The 20,082-nt window shown below is 46.8% G+C and overlaps 2 protein-coding genes across 4 annotated transcripts in view; one reads left to right on the top strand and one right to left on the bottom strand.

Annotated features, from left to right (window-relative positions):
- The window catches only part of PBX3 (PBX homeobox 3), a 105,771-nt gene extending 94,403 nt beyond the window's left edge, over positions 1–11,368 (bottom strand). For both annotated transcript variants that reach the window (XM_069873482.1, XM_069873483.1), the window contains exons 1-2: positions 11,175–11,368; positions 9,656–9,729 (exon numbers count right to left, since the gene is read on the bottom strand). In XM_069873482.1, the coding sequence (XP_069729583.1) occupies positions 9,656–9,729; positions 11,175–11,368 (268 nt within the window). The remainder of the gene's footprint in view (positions 1–9,655; positions 9,730–11,174) is intronic.
- Positions 11,369–12,760: 1,392 nt separating this feature from the next.
- The window catches only part of MAPKAP1 (MAPK associated protein 1), a 90,388-nt gene continuing 83,066 nt past the window's right edge, over positions 12,761–20,082 (top strand). For both annotated transcript variants that reach the window (XM_069873459.1, XM_069873458.1), the window contains exon 1: positions 12,761–12,854. The gene's annotated coding sequence lies outside the window, so the exon portion shown is untranslated. The remainder of the gene's footprint in view (positions 12,855–20,082) is intronic.

The following is a 20,082-nucleotide window of genomic DNA, read 5'->3' as shown; positions in this document are numbered from 1 at the left end:
GCAAACAAACCGCCAAGTCAGAAAACCCCCGACAGCCTTTCGCTGGAGATCTGACCATAAACTGAAAAAACAAACATTCCTAATCAAAGCCAATAAAAGTAGAAGTCTAAGAAAAGCCTAATCTCTTCATCTCCAGGCGGTAAGGCTCCACTTAGGCTCACCGTGATTGGAATGAAGTGGATACGGAAAACAGCGCTAATAGATGACTTCTTATGTAGCAATTTGAATTGTACCAGATACTCAATAGAATTACTCCTATTCAACACATAGCACCACCTTAACACAATCTGCATCGAAAGTCTGATGGACAATATTCCCATCTTAAATACAGGAAAAGTGAGCTCTGGCATCCCCAGTGCAGAAGCTCAGTCCCGACGAGGCCACCATGGCTCTCCTCACTTCAGTGGGAGGAGGGATTTTCCTTCCCAAGCCAACAGCAGCAGCAGTCCTCAAATCCTGAGACACCAGGCTCCCATCCCCAGCTCCCTCTCCTCCCAAACCAACGCCATGCGGGCTGTCGGTACTGAAGTTGATGCTGGCCACTGAACATTCGCAATATTCAGTTCTTTTGTTCAAGAACATGAATCTCAAAATCGGCAGCTGGGAAGCAGTGATGCTCTTTTGGCTTCCTGGGAGAAGAACAGATTTTGCCGTTTCAGGTGCTGTTTTGTTCTTCACAGTATCAAAATGGTTTCCCTAGGATAACTAAAGGTTAGGGGCCAACCAGTCCAGGAGCTAAGGATACCCAGGGACACCAGGCTTTGAATGGGAATGGCGCCACGGACTCTTTGCTGGTGAGGAGCAGGGAGGGCGTGTGGTGAGGCCCCGCAGTCCTGCGGGTGCCAAGGGCAGGGCAGCGCACAGGGACCCGCAGCGCACACTGCCAGTTGTCCTGCGCTGACGTGAAAACCCCTGTGGCTTCGGGGAAACCACCGTGGTTTGTGTCTTACATGGTTCATGTTAAAAATTTCCCAACAGTGATAGACTTCAGCTGCCAGGATCAGAGAGAGAGCATGTGCATCCAGCATGAACGGCCCTCGCATGAAGCTCTGGGGCATTTTCTTATCCTTTTTCCTTTCTTTTAAATAACTATTGGGGCTCATAACAAGCACCGTTGCTCCAGCACTGCTCCCCTGGCTGACTCTGCGACAGCGATCTATGGAGGAGATGGGCACGCAAACAGCAAATGCTCTGCAGCCACCCAGGCAAAGAGGACCAGAGAGGCTTGGGTCGGTTCTGATTTGGGTTTATTTTTGGATAAATTTCCATTCCATTTCCAGAATTACTTCTCTGATGTTTTTTTAAACAGTATGATAAAAAGAAAACTCACCCCAAAACTCTAGTAAAGCAGCTGCGAGTCTGAATAAGATACACACCAAAAACAAATAAAAAAAAAAAAAACCTATGAGGAATATTTGAACTGAATCAGGAACTCTCGTCTTTGACTCATCCTGGAGCGTCCTAACACTGCAGCGGTCTCAGCACAGTGATCTCAGGTATCATATATGCTCTAATAAATAGTTTCAATGAGTTGAGTTAAGGGCAGAGTTTAACTATTAACTCCAAATTTCCTCATGCTTATGGCTGTAAGTCAATTCCTTAATGTTACTTTAAAACAGTTTCTGGCAGTTGAATAAAATCTATGGTCAATATTACAACCCTTCCTTCCTAAATGAAGGAAAATATACGGGTGATTTACATAAGAAATGATGGGAAATGCTGTGAGTGAGTGTGGGTGATGGATGTCCCCGGCCCCGCTGGCCAGGAATCCGAGCCCACCATCTGACTTCAGCTGGCCAGGCCCTCGTCACCCTGATTCCAAAACCAGCAGAACCGGGTAAAATATCTCCGGGCAGACGCGGATCTCAGCGCAGGAGCAGTGAGCAGTCGGCGAGGTTACAGCTCAGAGCTGTAAGATATATCTAAAATAGCACCACAGAAATCAGATGACACAAAGAATTCTAATACTTTCCTTTTGTTCAGATACAGTAACTGAGAATACAATGAAATTCTTCATGTTCAGTATCTCCCATTAGATCAATTAATATTCAGAGAAAGGCTTTAACATGAAGTTTAAATAATCATAGAAGGAGAAAAAGAACCACCAATGTTCTAGAAGCTTCTCTAGACCTTTCAATCAATTTTATTTATATGCAAAACCAAGAGAAACTCAGAAAAAACAAAGCTCCTCCTGATGCTAAAGCTCTCAATTTACTGACAGGCAAATGGCTTCATGCTGCCACTTAATCTCATTTCTTGCATAATGCCCTCTAATTAGCATATCAAAGTGAATTAATACTTCTAGGGCATTAGCAATGGGAAAATCTGCTCCAGGCTTCACAATAGCAGTTAAGCAAGAGCCAAGAAATCCTCAAAAACACCACAAACCACTTTGCATTGCAAAACTGTTCAATTTATTTATCCTCTCTCTCTAAACACTTTTACCGCACACTGTTTTACTACTGTTCACCAAACAAAATGATAATTGCCAAAGTTACCAGCATCCGTAATGCCTGTTTAGAATCTTAATTTAGATAGTGCACTTGAAGATCTCTCGATGCTTTCATTGACCCCACCACATACAGCCGGGTATACCAAAAAAACGCCGTGGTTCCAAAAAAGGCAACCAGGATAATGTTATTAAATTCCATTTTCCACTTAAAATAAATAATTAAAAATTAAATAATATCTGAAAAAGCCACCTGCTGGACAACAAGGAATGAGAGATTGGCTTACAATGTTGACGCGTGACTTAAGTACAGCAAAAGGTTCTGACCTGTAAACACAAGATACAAACCCACCCCCCTCTCCAAGTGATGGACGCATCCCGTTCGGCAAGACGCGTGATATCCAGTGATTCATGCACCAGTACAAGTTCATATGATGGTGTAACATGCATTGAGCTGATCGTTAACAAAAGAATTTAAAGTAAAATACCTAAAAGAGATTAAAATTAGAGCAAGTGCATAAAGACTTTTACTGTATGCTTTTATGCAAAACATGCTATTTTTACCCAGTTCTAGCACCAATAAATATGTTCCAGCTGTTATGATCACACATCGGAATATTTCTTCTTTAAAAAATATTTTCAGAATTAACTTTCAATCACAGGGCACTTTGCAAAATATAAATTAGAATTTCTAAACAAGGACTAAAAAACCCTGAAACTTCATCATCTGAGTGCTCCCCATCAATCTTTACAAACAGAAAAGAACATTAAGGGGGAAAAACTCCAACCCCGAGCCCCCCAGCGCCAGTGCAGCCACCCTAAACCCAAGAGGGGCCGGAGCACAGGAGGTGAATAACAAAGAGCAGGAGAAAATGCCAGGGTCACCGGGGTTTTCTACATTTCTGTTTGAAACACGAAGGGAGAAAAAAAAGTATGGGAACAACAGACTAAATTACAACGGGTATTTATCTCATGCTTTGAGCCTTTCTAAAGAATGTGCATTATTGAAAAATATATAGAGTTCAAGTACCAGGCTCATTTCCTTTCATATTTAATTCCCTGTTTACTTCCAGCACACAGACAGCATTATGGAGGAGCTCTGATGTCCAGCTGAGCAGCACAATTCATCTGTTTGGCTGATGAACTACTCCAACTTTATAAGAGCATGAACTATAAGAGCTGACAGAAACTTTAATAATTTATATTAAATATTGATGTGAATTATTTACTCCATTCATACTTAAGGACATGAATTGCCTACCAGAGAAAAGCAAATGTGACAAAAGGTCAACGTGGTGGTGAAAAAAGGCAGGCTGTGTCAGGCGTGTGTTATCTGAACCATGCTGATCACCTTGATAAGCGCATAGCATTAAACATGACTGCTGAGAAAACAAACAAAGCATTCTTCTCAGGGTGTCAATTCGAGGAGTACAAACAGCTACATCGAATTCTGCCAGCGATACCAGGGCGGGAACGCTCCGCTCGCAGCTCTGCCGAGGTGGACACAAATTCAGGATTCATCCTGCTGTTCATAAAAATATTCATCGAACCGTCATATGGGCAATGTGCAAGGAATGGAGAAAGAGCATAAAACCTGAGGACAGACACAGACCGGACTCTCCTGCTATCCACTCTGTAATTATTAATATAGCCTTCATCTGTATTTAAATTCTGCCTTACATTTGTAACAATTTAGTATGTCTAATTCTGCTTATATTTGTCTACGGTAGACTGCAAATATCATTATATTAATGTTTCACACAAATCAACATTTAAATTGAAAAAAGACAGCATAATATCCATATCACACAACTTTTTCATTGAAAGCTGCAGGAATAGAGCTTGATAAATGTTTTAAATATCATAAAAAAAAAAAAAGCCCTCTTTTGCATTCACTACATGCCATTATAATAATTTATCTCTGAATGCAAAAATTCCTTAACTTACAACAAGCATCCTGAAATACACCACACAGTAACTCAGATAATTTGGTATTTTCAGATAAGCAAGCAAATGTGTCAAATTCAAAAACAAAATGAAAAACAGCTAGAAAATAAAATAAATCCCTGCTCCTGCTGAAATGAGTATTGACAAATAGGTCCAAATTACTGAGGTGGAGGTGAGGAAAAAAAAAAAAAAAGAGATCTGGATACAGAGATACTGGTAATCAAAGCAAAGATTGTTATTGAAATACAGCAAGGAGCACCAACACCACAAGGTCTAAAGGTGCCGTGCAGTTACAGGTTCTGTAAGACACAGTAACATGAATCCCTCTAATGAAAATAATCACCAGAGCCGCGCGTTTCCTTCGCCAGAGAAGCACCATGTCAGAAATCCGCCAGAAAGACAGGATTTTGATAACAAATGTGTTTGGAACAGATGACCAAATGACAATCAAGATACTTTATTCAATTTATTTTTTCTAGTAGGACATCTATGAAGAAAAGCAACATCATCGCCATAAAGACACCGCAAATGACCCAAGGTTCAGCTGTACGTCATCATTTGCTATTCATTTGCTGACAATTAAAAAAAAAATACCATTCAAAAGTATAACCAGTGGTTCAGTGAAAAATGTGGGACACTGAAGCATAAGAAAGGTAACAAAAGCTGAACAGTTTAAACTGGAGACAAGATGTACGCACATAAACACACAACGCTCACTTCCTCAGGCAGTCAGGGTAAATAAAAAGCAGGTATTTAGCAGTCAGAGAAAACAACCAGGACTACATATAAATATTTTAAACAGCGAAACTGAATAATAATAACATCACGGCTGATAGCGAGCAGCTAAGGCAGGTACGTACACACACACATGTACATGTGTGCTACCAGTGCCATTTCATTGTTCCATTTGAATCCTTTAATGCTCAGACAGGAGGGCGAGGGTTGCGGTTTATTATAAATTACTCTGAGTTGCTGGCACTAAGCGGCAGTTTACAAACACTGCAAAGTTGAGTTCTGTGTAATGCAAGGGCAGAGCCCCGAGATTCAGTTTTTCAACACCCACAGTGAAGAGAGGGGTTAACATCTTCCAATTCAGCTGGCAGAGAAGGCAAAAGCAAGTCCCCCTCGACGGAGTCACCGGGTTTTGCAGCATATTGACAAGGGGCACTCCTCCAGAGTTGGGCCATTTTCATCAATAAGGAGCTTTGCAGCAAAGAAGGACACGATGCAGCCCTTAATCATCGGAACAGCAGCGTACGGCTACTTACAGTTGTAGCACTAAAAATGCAGGTTTTAGCTTACGTGGGGAACAGCAAGGAATTAACCCTGTGGTTAACGTCATGATTTGTCTGGATTTCATAACTTTTTTTTCTTTTTTTCATTCTTTAAACAAAAATTCTGCACGAGGGGCGAACATTCTTAATGAACAATTTCCTCCTTTCTCTTTAGACATAAAAAATAGTTCAACCAGCCCAACCAGCCGAGCAGGCCTTTCTCTTCCCCTGCGGACACCTCCTGCAGTCGAGAAGTTCATTAAGTTTTATGATCTTCCCAAGTCAGTCCTGCTTATAAGCCTCACAAAGGCCACAAATCTGGCAAACCATCATGTATGCCATTAGGCTTTACTAGTAAATGAACGCTGTTTAGGGTTTGTGGTGACAGTAAATCAGAGTTTGGTTGGCAGCTATCGGTGTTTCTGCTGGACTCCCAGAAATAAATAAATAAACGCATACGTGGAAGCAGATAGGCACAGGCATCCAGGCACTGCTATAAATGTGCACTCCTAGCTACACCAACGATTTTTAAAGACAAAACCCCACAACACCCATCAACACAAACCAGGACCTAATAATATGTCATTCCGACGGGAAATAATTGCGATTCCCCAACCATTTTAAGACTGCAAGAATTAATATATTTTCATTTCTGTCTCCGTGAGAATAACCAGTACCTCAGGTACAGCCATGTCCTAATGGAGGCTTAATCAAATTACTAATCTGGAGGATTTTTAGTCTGTAAAAAAGATCTATAAAAAAAAAACAGCGAAGGCGCATATCAGTGTTTGATTCCCCCTGGCAGGCGCGTAAGGAGACAGACTGTTACACAGGTATGCAACAGATGTGAGCGCGCAGCAAGAATGCAACTTCAACACTTCCAGGTGACACCTCTGAGAACAGGCAAAACACAACAAAATAGAGTCCACAGGCTCTCACTCGCTTCTCTTGAGATTTTACTGGAGGGGCTTCAGTGGAACTTTGGGTATCATTTTTCTCTGAGCTAATTAAAGAAATAAGTGGCAGTTTCTTTATGAAAACCATGCTACCTTGTGGTTGCCTCTAAGAATGCATGGATCTATTAATATCTGGAAAGCTCTTAAATGCATTATGCAGCACTTTTTAAAATGTTAAAATGTTAAAAAAGAAATGTCAGGCTAAATTCGGTAAGCTCAGTGATTTGCTTTGTACATGGTAAATACCTCGCAGGGGAAAAAAAAAATCCCTTCAGCTCCTAACCCTAAGTGAGACAGCGAGAGGCTTTGGAAAATGCGATGTATTCATTAACCCTTGCAGGAAAGCGATGGAGCTTTCTCTACCTCCATGGAGGATTCCTCTACGTGTTCCCTCACGACCAGCCTCACTAAGTCCTCACTGACTGTACTGAAAACTACTAAAATATAAACCAATATATAATTCAGTATAAAATTGACTTAAATATTGCATTACTTATTTCAGAACAGCATGACTGCAATCACACTCTATGCATAGGCTACAGCCTCCCTCTTCACCTCTGTCCTCACAGGAAAAGACAGTGAGAAAGCCATCATGGCAACTCCCACCGCCAACACCAAGGTAAACTTTGTCCTGATTAAAAAGAATTAAACATCGGTGCGTGACCCAGTTGCAGGCGTATTTAAGTACTCGGACTGTGAGACGATGCAGAGTACCAGGGTGATCATCTCTGCTTTAATTGCATCACAGACCGTCCACCATTCCAGTTCAGAACTGTTTGAGCTGTTTCCTGGGAAAAGAGCTTACAGAAAATACACTGGGATTTATTTTCAGGTTTTCTTTGCATTAGCATGCTAACTAAAGGCGACACAGACGTTCGCCTCAACCGGGAGGCCCTGAGCGAAGGTTCCCCTCTGGGAGCAGTTTTTGGTGGGGGTGTGGATTCATCTCCATCAATCACTGGCTGCATTAATCCTGTCTCTCCTGCACTGCCGGGGCTGGCAGGACACTGGCTTTAGCCAGCCGGGCGCCTGCACTCTTTGTTGGTCCTCACTAATTTCACCAAAGAGGTAACTTGCAAACTTGGCTCAACCACTGGCAGCACAAAGGCAGAATCCCAACTCGCAAGTTATCACCACACGACCCCAAAACCTTCCAGACCACAGAGTCTCTCGGCAGGTTCCCCCTCGCCTCTGAGACGGTGGCAGCCTCACCAAAGCCCCTCTGCCGCTAATCCCGGCTGCATGAAGGACGTGGGTTTTCCTTCGCAGCTCACCTCCGACATGTAGGTGACTACACTTTCCTTTTGGAACAGCGAGGCTAAGCCCTCTGCAAATAAGGCGACCGCAGGACGCACGCCTGCATCCTCTGCTGAAACGAGCCTGCTCCAAAATGTCTGCGCGCCAAGGGCAGGCGGCTCGGTCAGCTACAGAGCCGGACAGGCAAAAAGTTTAGGGAGAGGCAGAAAACAAACGCGAACCAAAGAAGGACGGAAAGGGGTTACAAGCTGGTGGAGGTGAAGCGTTGGGAGGCAGGGAAGGAGGGCAGGAGGGGGATCATTCCCCTTTTCCCGGGTAATATAATGCAATATAAAGCCGAATCAATCTTAATATTCACAACACAGTCAATACCCTGGTGCTTAGCTGTCAGCAGAAACTGAAGTGGATCCCCCGTAGCAAAGAAACCCTTGGACATAAAGCACCATAATTTACTGAGAACTGTGCACTTTGAGGCTTCTCAGCTGAGATTTGCAATGGTTATGCATTTGCTGTTTTCATCCTTAGTCTTTATTTTTGCAGTGTGCAATTAAGGCAACATGATTGAGTGTCAAATATTGCTAAAAAGCCAGCCAGTGCAAGTACTTATTTTTAAAGATCATAATGAAAGTGCTTGTTCTCATAATACAAAGCAGAATACTTTGCAAATTTTCTTCTTTAAAAAAAAATAATTCTTTATATATTCAGTGATGGGAAAAATTGAAAACAATCCCCTAAAATGCCTCTTAAAAAACACAGTTTCAGACTATCACATTAACACAAAAAAAAGTAATCATTTTTGTACTTTTAAGATGAAAATGCCTGGCATTTAAAACATCCTCACCCAAGAGCAACTCGCACGCTGCACAGTTCCAGGGTCACGGCATCCAGCCCTGGGAATTCCTCAGGCTCCGGGGAAGGAGGAAAGCCCAGGGATGAGCAGAGGCTCAGCTCTGCTCTCCCGTCAGCTGGGCAACGCTCAGAAACTTCATCCCGCGGCGCATCCTGGGGCGCAAACACTGTGGTGTGGGTAACCCAGCGTCCCAGGGACCAAACACCACAATGTGAGGTAGCCACGCACTCTGGGGTGCAAACACCCTGTCATGTGAGGTAACCTAGCATCTTGGGGTGCACATAGCGTGGTGTACACAGCAAACATCATGATGTGAGGAGCAAACACTGTGATGCGAGGTAACCCAGCATCCCGGGGTGCAAACGCACCAAGATGTGGGGTAACAGAGCATCTCAGGGAGCAAAACACTACAATGTGAGGTAACCCCACATCCCAGGATGCAAACACACCAAGCTGTGAGGTAACCCAGCATCTCAGGGAGCAAACACACCACGGTGTGAGAACCAAAACACCATGCTGTGAGTTCCGCCAGCATCCCGGGAGCAAACACCGTGGTGTGAGGAGCAAACGCCACGCTGCGACTAACCCCACATTCCGGGAAGCGAAACACCACGCTGTGAGGTCAGCCAGCATCCCGGGGAGCAAACCCCGCGGCACAAGGAGCAAACTGCACGCTGCGAGGAGCAAACCCCCTGCCGCGAGGTACCCCCGCTCTGCCTCCCCAAGTTCTGTCGGTAACAAAGGCAGCCGGGGCGCCGTGCGGGGCTGCCTCCCGCGCCATTGCTCCGCGCTCCCCTGCGCCTGGCGGGCAGTCCCGCCACCACCTCCCGCCGTCCCGCAGCCGGGGCAGCAGCCCCTGCCCGGGGTGGCGGGGAGGAAGGGAAGAAGCGCTCAAGATGGCTGCTGCACCGGCGGCCCTTACCTGTTTTCTCCTTGATCTCGCAGAGGACACTGAACAAGGCAGGTTTCATCCTGTGGCAGTTCAGTGCATGCTTCCTGGAAAGAGAGAAGAAGCAGAGACAAGAGGTTAAGGCTGCTGTTCAGCAACATGGCGCCTTTCCATCCAAGCATCCCTGTATCCTCACTCCCTGCATCCTCACTCCCTGCATCCTCACTCCTTGCCTGCCAGCTCCGCGGTCCGGAGCCCGGAGACTCTGTTCGCTGTCTCCCAGCCCCGGGCCGCGGTGCTGGTGAGCAGAGAGAAAAGTGGGAGCAATCCCCACACTCCCAGTGCTTGATTTATTAAGGAGATCGTGTGGGGTTATGCAGAGTTAATGTTGGGTTTTGTATTTACTGCGATTTAAAACAGCCACTGTGTTTTGTGTCCATCCACCCCCCCCTCCAGCAATACCATGTCAGGTTCGGGATTTATCTCTTTCAGGAGCAGAAAAAAAAAAGAAAGGAAAAAGAGGGGAAAAAGTTGGAGTCCTAGTGAGAGAGATGGATGGAGGGATGAGGACCGTGTCCGATGGGAGTGGGGACAGCGCACGGGTGAGAAGGCATAAGTATTGACTACTTGGATATTTGTTTTATATATGTATATCTCCATCCAAAGTTGCTATTTAACGCTTTTTAAATATATAAATACTACGTAGACATATATAGTACATATGTACGTATATAGACTTACTCGAGATATAGATATAGTATATATAAATATACATAGTGTATATATACACGGTATATAGAGATGTGTACATATACTACATATTTATGCATATATATAAATACATAGTATATATATAGATGTGTACATATATGCATAAATACATAGCATATAGATGCATATATATATACATAGTGTATATATATATACACATAATATATATAAATACATAGTACATATATATACATAATATATATAAATACATAGTACATATCTATGTATATATAAATACATAGAATATATCTATGTATATATAAATACATAGTATATATCTGTGTATATATAAATACATAGAATATATATAGATACGTAGTATATATAGATATCTATGTATCTATAAATATGTAGAATATATATAGACATGTGGTATATATACTTCTATATAAAATCATAGTATACTTATATATAAAACATAGTACACATTAGTGTATGTATATAGATGTAGAATCACATAAATACACAGTACATATGTATTTATGTAGTGTGTATATAGTAGTCCGGCTACTCCAAACATCGTTCTTATTATTATTGACTGTTTCACAGCTCACTTTGTGTTTGCAAATATTAAACAAAAAGCCTATTTTTAAAAGAAAAAGCATTCAGCAGCAACTTTGGCTCTGCCGTTTCTCCCAGGGCACCCAGGAGTCGCTCCGACTGCGGGACACCGAGAGGAACGAAAGGAAAAACCGCAGCCCCCCAACACACATATACAGAAAAAAAAAGGAAAAGCAAAAGAAGAGAGAGAAGAAAAAGGGTTTAATGAGACGAAACCAACTTTGCTTGCGCCTCGTCCAGGCTCTGGTCGGTGATGGTCATGATCTGGTGCAGGATGTCGCCGATGTCCTGCTTCCTGGCGTCGCCGTCGCTGCCGTCGTGGCCGTGCGGCGGCAGGGCCATGGCCCCCTGCACCGCGTGCCCGGCCAGGCTGACCCCGGCCAGGGTCTGCAGCATGCGGGACTGCTCGTCCATGCCGGCCCCGGCCCGGCCCCGGCCCCGACCCGGCCCCGACCCGGCCCCGGCCCCGGCCCCGGCCCCGCGCCGCCGCCTCTAGGCGCGCGCCGCCCGCATCGCCGACCCTCCGCTCGCGGGCGCGGGGCTGCTCACTGATGAGTTTTTGTGTCTCTTCCCCGCTCGTCCAGAAAAAAAAAATATATAAAACAATAAAAAAAAATCTTCTTTGCCCAAAAAAAAAAAAAAAAATAAGGCAAATTCAACAAATTCAACAACAAAAAACAGGTAGAAAATCGAAGCGCTCGCTCTCAAATCCTTCAGAAGTTGGGAGGGTGGAATCGGCGAAAACCACAACAAACCCGCCCCGCGACATAAAAACCGCCGGGAACCGCGATCGCCGAGGGGGGAAAAACGCGGAGAAGCGGCCGGCGCCCCCGGGGCGGAAAGTTTGAACTTGGGCGAAGAACGCGCGGCGGCCGCGGGGCGAGAGGAACTGCGAAAGAAAATAAAATTAATTACGGACTCTGTGTAGAGCAACGCGGGGCGGGAGGTGGTGGGGGGGGTGGGGGGGGAAGGAAAAAAAAAAAAAAAAGAGCAAAAAAGCAGAAGGCGTCGTTGGGATTTACGGCCGCGGAGCCGCGGTGTTTGATGGCCGCCCCGGCAGGGATTGACAGCCCGCCAGCGCCACTCACTCACCGCGCCCGCGCCGCCCTGTGCGGGAGCCGCGCGCCTCGCCGCCCGGGGCCCCGCGCCCCGCCCCGCGCCCCGCCCCGCCGGGCGGAGCCGCCCCGCCCCGCGCCCCGCGGGCCCCGCCGCCCCGGGGCCGCCCTCCCGCCGGGCCGGCCCCGCGCGGAGAGAGAGAGAGGGGGCGGGGCCTGAAGGGTGATTGGCGGGTGAGGAGGCCAATGGGAGCGCGGAGAGGCGGGAGCGCGGGGAGGCGAGGGCCAATCGGAGAGGGGGGCGGGGCCTAAGGGGACACGCCCCCTCGCGGCTGAGAAACTTGTGGTTGGGCCGTTCGAACGGTCACGTGGCCGTCGCGTTGCTATGGCAACCGCGCGCTGAGGCCGCCCCGGGGGGCGATGGGGCCCGGGCCCGGGGCGGCTCGGACGAGCCGCCCCGGGACCGGGCCCCAGCGCCCCCCGGGGACGCTCATTCAGATTCTAATTAGCATCTGTCTTGATGTCACTCCAGCCTGAGAGGACCGCTGGAGAGCGGCTCTCCACGCTCGGCTGTGCCTCCCAGCAGCCAGCCCCTAACCGCACTGCTACCGACCGCGCTCCGCAACAGCTGCCTTTGTTCGTTCCTCGCCCCCGCCACCCCCCCCGCCACCCCCCCCGCCCCGGTCCCGGGGCTCCCGCCCGCCCCGGCCCCGCCCCGCGCACGCGCCGCGCTGACGTCACTTCCGGTAGGCGGCGCTTCCGGGTCGCGGCGCGGCCCCAGCGCTCCCCGGTGCGCGGCGGCCCCGGAAGCGGCGGGGGAGGCGGCCGGGCCCGCGGCGGAGCCTGTAAGTGCGGAGCGGGACCGGGACCGCGACCGGCGGCGCCCCCCGGGCCGGGGATCCGCGCTGTGGCCCTCGGTAACGGCCGCCCGTGGCGCCACGCGGGCCTCGGCGGGGCCGGGGGCGTCCCAGGAGCGGGGCGAGGGAAGCCGGGGGAGCAGGGGGCCTGGCCCGGCGGTCTTGGGTCCAGGCCCGCAGTGAGAAGGGGGCTGGCCTGGACCCGGCCCGCCGCCTCCCCGTGTCCCGCCGCCCACACCGTTCCGGTGCACCCCGCCTGTGTCACATCACGCTCTCCGTGTCCCGTCGTCCGCGCCGTTCCGGTGCCCCGTGCCCCCTGCCGGTGCCCTCGCCCCCGCAGCAGCCCCCGGTCATCGCCCCGGCGGTGTCCCTCCTGGACGCGGTGCTGGGCTCCCTTGGCGTTCCCTGTGGAGGAGTCTCGGGGAGGGCGCAAGGAGCGGTTTCCGGGAGACCAGGGTTGGTCTTGGTGTCAGTGGAAGCTCAGTGATCGAGGAACGAGAAATGCTGGGGCCAGGCTTGGGTTTCTGAGCATGTTCTGGGTGATGTGGAGTTTCAGGGGATTACCAGGCAGAGGCGAGGCTGGGAATTAAACTCTCTAAGTTATTTTCTCAAATTCAGAGCAAATCTCTTCACGGACACTTTTCTGGGTTAGATTAAAAGAAATTGAGATCACTGTCTCCATGTAGGCTTGTACAGAAATAACCAAAGTGGTGAATTAGAGCCAATTCAGTACATTTCTTTCTCGGACGTTCATCACTGTTTGTCAATTTAACTGTTTCACCCCTCGCAATGAGTAACAGATGTGTCTGAAGTCAAGCTTTTCCCTAGTTTTCCCTCTTGATCAGCAGAGGCGTTGGGAGGTGAAGCGGCTTGGCAGAACCATCTAGACGTTACGCGCCCAATATCGCAGATTTTCCCAACCTTCCTGAGCTGTGAGAAACAGCCCCCTGCACCAAGCGGTTTACTACATTAACAGACGGGGCAGCAAATACATGGATGCAAGTCTCACACCCTGCTGGGAGCGCAGCCCAGCACGCCTTGGTGTGGCAGCTCTGTTTGACGCTTTGCTTTGGAAATGAGGAGTGGCCCTTTTCTGAGAAGGGGAGGGAAAGCTCTGGCTTTCTGCAGGCCTTCTCTTGGAAGGACTGGGCTGTGTGCTGTGGGGCGTGGAGTTAGGGAAGCAGAACTGTCACAGCGCTAGCCCTAACAGCTCGCAGGGTTGTTGTTGCAGGAGCGTCAGTGCTGCAGCCTATTCGTGTCAGCACCGTTGTGGTGCCTGATGCGTGGGATCCTGCCTGGTGCTCAAGATGTGCCTGGCAGCGAGGCTGCTGCTGTAGATTTTGCTGGCAGCACATCTCCACTTGTCAGAAGTGACCAAGCGAGGGTTTTTCTGTCAGACATACCTGTGACAAAGACCCCAGGATGTGTTTTAATGTCAGTTGTGCGTATGTCTGCTGAGCAGTTCTGTTAAACTGTGATCCCTAACTACTCATTGTCCAAATCTGCTATTCTGAAAGCAAAACAAAGCTCCTTGAATAGGTTTTGTGTGCTCTTGAAGGAGACATGCCAAGAATTTGTCGTGACAAAAATTAAAAGCCAGAGGAAAGGGAGATTCTTCCATTGTTGAAGTGTGGATCTGCCCGGTTACATTTGATGTAGAGTCGCGAAGGGTTTTGAGGTTTGGGGAGCTTTTTAAGTAGGTGTTGTCCTCAAGAGCATTTGTGGAGTCAGAAGCAGTGTGCATCTTGTTCTGTTATCAAAGCATAAGATTGTGATTGTACTTTTTATGCAATAAAAATATTTTCATACAGTCAGAAGTGGAATGGCAACAGAGAAAATGCCAAACACAAACACGTTTGGTTTGGTACCTGCTTCTGTTTAACGCAAAAATGCCAGGTGAACGCAGCTGCACATTCATGCTGGGGGCAGCAGGCGTGTTTGCGGTGCTCCTGCAGTGCAGGGGTGGTTCTGAAGGTCCCTGGGTCTGGCTGTAGCTGCAGCAGCTCTGCGGGCTCTGACCTGACTCCCCTGCACCAGCTCTGTATGGCTCTGGACCCTCATTTCCTGAAAACACCCTGCAGTCAGGTTGGTTTCTGCACATCCAGCAGGCTTTCCAAAGGGTGAGTGAAATACCAGCAGTTTGTGAATAATGCTGTGCTTCTGTGCTCGCTTCCTAACTGTGGCGCAGGCATGGCTAGAGAGTCTTGCCCAGGAAAACGCTGACAGCAGCAGCTCTCGGTGATATTCTTGTGAAAAAAGGTAAAATGCTGAAGCTTTCTGTTTTGGTTTTATAGAATATTGAAGTTTGCATAGGTGTTTGTAACATGGGGTTTTTAGACTTGGATACCAGAATGGGAAGGACCAAGATAGAAGTTCTAGTCTTGTATTTGAGCAGCCCGCACGTCTGCTTTTAGCCTCCTCTGTACAAGCAGATACTGGGTTTGTGGATCTCGGGAGTGTTAAAGACCAGCTAACTGTCTATAAAGTATTTGAGCGTGAGTGGAAAATTGAGGTGCCACGTAGCAGTGCAGAGCCATCGTTATTCCTCTCCAGCGTTCTGTGTGAGCGAAAGCACAGCCAGCCTCACCCACTCATGCACGGGGGCTGTGGCTCCCCCTTTCTGGAGAAGAGTATTCCTCAAGAATGAAAATTAAATTGAAATTGTAATGTGTTCTTTAAAAGGTGTTCTGGGTTTGTTTTGTTGTTTTAAAATTGGCAGTTAAGCTTTCAAAATGAATTCCGGTACTCGTATTTTTTCTGGATAGTGAATCCTGTGGAGTGAGGTAACTGGTTCTGGTGCAGCAGGTGATCACGATGTGATACTCTCAATGGACTGTGTGTGCCGGGTAACGCTTGCTAGCCAGGGTGAAAAAATAAGCTTAATCATAGGCATTAGAAATTAAACAAAGTGTTTGCACATATTTAGATGAGCCACAAGCCAGGCAAGATGCCGCTTTTCCAAACTGCTGCTATCCAAACCGTTCAGCATGATATCGGAATGAAAAATGACAACACTTTGTCATCTGTTCAAATTGATATTGCACTCTCTGCTGTGACAGCTGAAAGGGCCCACAGGTGCCGTATAAAGAGGTGACCATGTTGTCATATTTCATTTAGGCATCCCTCTGCAAAGCCATAATTACCTAATTAGGTTGTTAATTAGGAGATTAGCATTTCACTATATTGATAGAATGCTCTTTGCAGGCATGAGCCTAGGTGCAGATTCTTCTGCCCTAATTTATAATCGCTGTGGTTTTTTATACTTATTTATTTGCTTAAAATCTTGATGCAGGACAGCTCAGGTTAGCAGAGAATCAGCTTGTTTGCCATTAAATGAAGATTTGGCAAGATCAGGAAACAGAGGAGAGCGTATAGTTCCCACACATACTCCAGCGTTCTCTCCCTCCTTTCCCTAAAGCTCAATAATTAAAATATCGGAGCTGGTATCATTTGCATCTGATTAGTAAGGCAACAAAGATGTAGCCAAATTCCAAGCAGTTCATAAATAAACGCAGAGCTCATGGCAGATTGATCTGCATGCTGGAAATCTAACAGATACTTTGCTGGTAGTTGTGTATAGTGTGTTCTCATCCTGACTTTCAAATTCCAGTGTCACTTGTGGAGGAGCACCTCTTCAGATGGTTTCAGATGATGATTTCCCTTTTAATGGTAGGACAAAACACATGAGTGACGACTCCTCTGGATAAGTATTCATTCTTAAATGTACTTGAGCTTTTGTTGAACCAGGAACTTGAATTTTCATACATTGCGATTCCTTTTCATTTATCCTGCATGTGCAGGAGTCTGCCTGACATTCCAGGGTTTGATTATTTGTGCTCCTGCAAGTGTAGATAACTCAAACCTTTTCTTCTGCCGTTGTGGACGGAAGTCAATGGTAGAATTGTTTCACATAACCTGGTGCTTGATAGGTTGTGATGCTGAAGTTGCCTCCCACATTCTAATGTGATCATTTGTGTGTTTAAGGCATCTCCAGTACAACCACATATCGTCACCTCCTGGGAGCTGGATAATTTGTAGGAGCATTCTGCATTACTGGTTGTGTACTGGTTTATGGTGAGGTTGCTCTGCATGGCAGCCCCTGCAGATCCCACCAGTACAGTTGTGGGTTACTGGAGGAGGAGCGGGAAGAGGAACACTTCTGATAAAAGCAGGCTGATATCCAGCTGCCTCATTTTGCTGCAAAGCTCCTGTGAAACCTGGCGGGGTGTGCAGCCTCTGGATGGTGCAATTCAACATCCCTGAGGATGTTCTCTACCTGCTGAAGGCTGGAAGGGGGTGTACTCCTGCTGTTCTCTGGGCATTTCAGGGCAGAGCAGTGAGACCAAGGAGGAAGGGAGAGAGGATGTGCGTGTTCTGGGCGTTGTTAGGTAACCCTCAGAGGGAAGGAGATGGATGATAAAGGTGGAGAAGAAAGTGAAGGGCTGCTGTGGTGCTGTGCGCCTGTGGTGAATTGTAGGAGGGGTTTGCCGCTACGTGGTGCATCATCACGATGCTGACCTGTGTTCCGTCAGACACCAACACTGTCGGGGCTGTGGAGGGTTCTCCTTGCTCTTTGCATTTTTAGTGTTCGCATAGGGCGTGTCTGCAAAGTGTTTAATAGTAGGATAATATTTGTATAGTGTGAGTATTAAAAGAACATTTAATTTTGTTGACATTTGAAGGCTGTAGAAGTTGCTGATGCTCAGGAAGTCCCTGAATTTCATTCAGCTCAGCCACTACGTGTGCATGTGATGATCGTATGTGGTGTGAGGGACACAGAAGAGGCGCTGTGCCGGCACGTCTCTAGATCTGGAACTGATCTTGTGCCTGTCGTTGTGCTGGCACTGGTGACAGGGAGGCTGCAGGGTGTTTGTATAGAGGGTGGCAAAACTGAACTTTGCTTCTCTGAATCTTTTTCCTTTGTTGGAGGTGGTTGCTCCTCAGACCAGGTCTGGGTGTGTTTTGCCTTTATGAAAAGGAGGAACCAGTCAGAATTGTGCAGGTAACACCTTCTGAAATCCGGCATGAAAATCTACTGAACTTTGGGGCCTAAACTCTTTTGTGATTGTTTTTTTGAGGGGTGTTTGATGTTCATAGGATTTCCAGTTAGCATTAATTTATTGAGAAATCGGTTCTAGCATGTCCTTTTGAAAATGTGAAGAGGGGGAAGTAAAAATGTGTTTGTTTTTAAAGTTTAGAGTTTGAAATAGAATTTCTGGCAATTTGTCACTGTTCTTGTTTATGGGAAAAGTGATTGCGTATGTAAATCGTAAAGGAGCTCGGCTAATTTAGCACACGGGCCGTTAATAGCATGAAGTCGGGGTGCAGAGTATAAAGGTAAAATTCTCGCATCTGCTGTTACATGTTGTTAACTCCCTTAGCAGACATTAAATCATTTCAAGTACAATAATAGTGTGGGAGGTAAATTAACTAACCATTAACAATCTTATAAATACACAATTAACGTGCCAGCATTTATATGACACATTGATGGGGCAGCAGTAATTTTTGATGGGGAGTTTGCAGACCTTTTGGAAGCCCGAGGCGGTTGCTGATTTAAACAAGTGCTTGTAGCTCGCAGGTAAGTGTGGCCTTTGCTAATAAGTGGCGTGTAAATAATTAAGTTTAAAGAACATTCTCAGTGCACTTTTTAAACACCCCTACACTGTATCCTTTGTCGTGGCTGCGTTCTCAGAGTCTCGCAATCAGAGTTGCATTGTCGGGGCTTAAATTCTATGATTCTATATGGCTTCAAGTTGTATCAGGGCAGGTTCAGATTAGACCTCAGGAAAAATTTCTTCACCAAAAGGGTTCTCGGGCACTGGCTGAGGCTGCACAGGGAGGTAGTGGAGTCCCCATCCCTGGAAGGGTTTAAAAGACAGGTAGATGATGTTCTCAGGGGTGGTTTAGTAGTGGACAGGTGTGGTTGGACTTGATGATCTCAAAGGTCTTTTCCAACCAAGCGATTCCATGAAATACGTGTAACAGCTAAATTACAGCCAGGAGGGGGTTGCCTTGCCATAGGAGATTTGCCTTATGGCGTCTCACTTTGAGGACAATGAGGAATCCTTTGGGGAGAGCCGGCCTACTTTCTGTGATGGAAATAGTCAGAATAAGAAATAGAGGTTGGGGTTTCGGTATGGCTGGGGTTGGCAGGGACCTCAGGAGATGCAGCCTAGCTCCCAGCAGGGCCAGCCAGCACTGGTGGCTCCAGGCCTTCTCAGTGGGGTTTGAGTGTCTCCAAGGATACTGCTGGAGCGGATTTGCTAATAGTGTAATGTATGGTAGGAGTAGTGTATTAATAACAAGCAGCATGTCAGTTTGATTGCTCTACCATTCTTTTATTGGATTCCTTCTTGCATCTGGGTCTGTGGTTCAGTAGAATACTTCTGAATTTGTCTGTATGTTTTTACAGCAGAAGGGACAGTCTCAAAAAAAGGCCAAATATGTGGGTAAGGGAGCAAAACCTCTCTAAAATTGTGAGGAATGTAAATATCTGTTGAACGTTCTAATAAGCAGGTGCTGATCTCTGGTGGTAGGGATAGGGGGTTTGCAACGTACAATACACCTTCAAGATTTTGCTTTTGTCATGATTTGAAGTCAAATAAATACTCATTTTGCTTCCAGCTATTTAAACGCAGAAGCTGCTTCTATATCTCAATAGGCCTTTCCCCTTGGAAGCATCCAGGGGAAGTGAAATGTGTTTGCTGGCTCTGAAACAAGCCCATCCAATGCTTTCTCTCACTTTCCGCTTTTAATGGGATGTGGCTTTGTGTAATTTAAAGTTGTTTCTTCCGCTTGGTATTTTCTTCTTGCTGACAGAAGTTTTGCAAGCAGCAAGGGTAGGGTGTTTTTGTTGTAGAATTGCGGTGTGTGGTGTGTGATCACAGAGCTCTTCTGTGCTACAACATTTGCCCCGTGTGAAGCACCAAAGCAGCAGACGTTCAGTGTTCTGCCGTGGGATGTTTGAACTCCTTGTGGCTGAAGTTTTTCTGGGAATGCAAAACCTGGAGAGAGCCTATAATGAAGTAACGAAGAGTTGATGTGCAGAGGCAGGAGAAAAACAGTAACACACAGTAATGATGGGGAGAAAGGGATTCAAAACCCTATCTGGTTTTGTACATGTATTAATTTGAATAAACGGATGCATCTTGTGCATTTTCTCTCCATCCTTCTATGTGTAGTACTTGGAATGTTTTGCCTTATGTCAACTGTT

Source organism: Phaenicophaeus curvirostris, chromosome 20 (assembly GCF_032191515.1).
Source record: "Phaenicophaeus curvirostris isolate KB17595 chromosome 20, BPBGC_Pcur_1.0, whole genome shotgun sequence".
Classification (NCBI taxonomy): Eukaryota; Metazoa; Chordata; class Aves; order Cuculiformes; family Cuculidae; genus Phaenicophaeus; species Phaenicophaeus curvirostris.
This window is presented reverse-complemented; position numbering and strand designations above follow the sequence as displayed.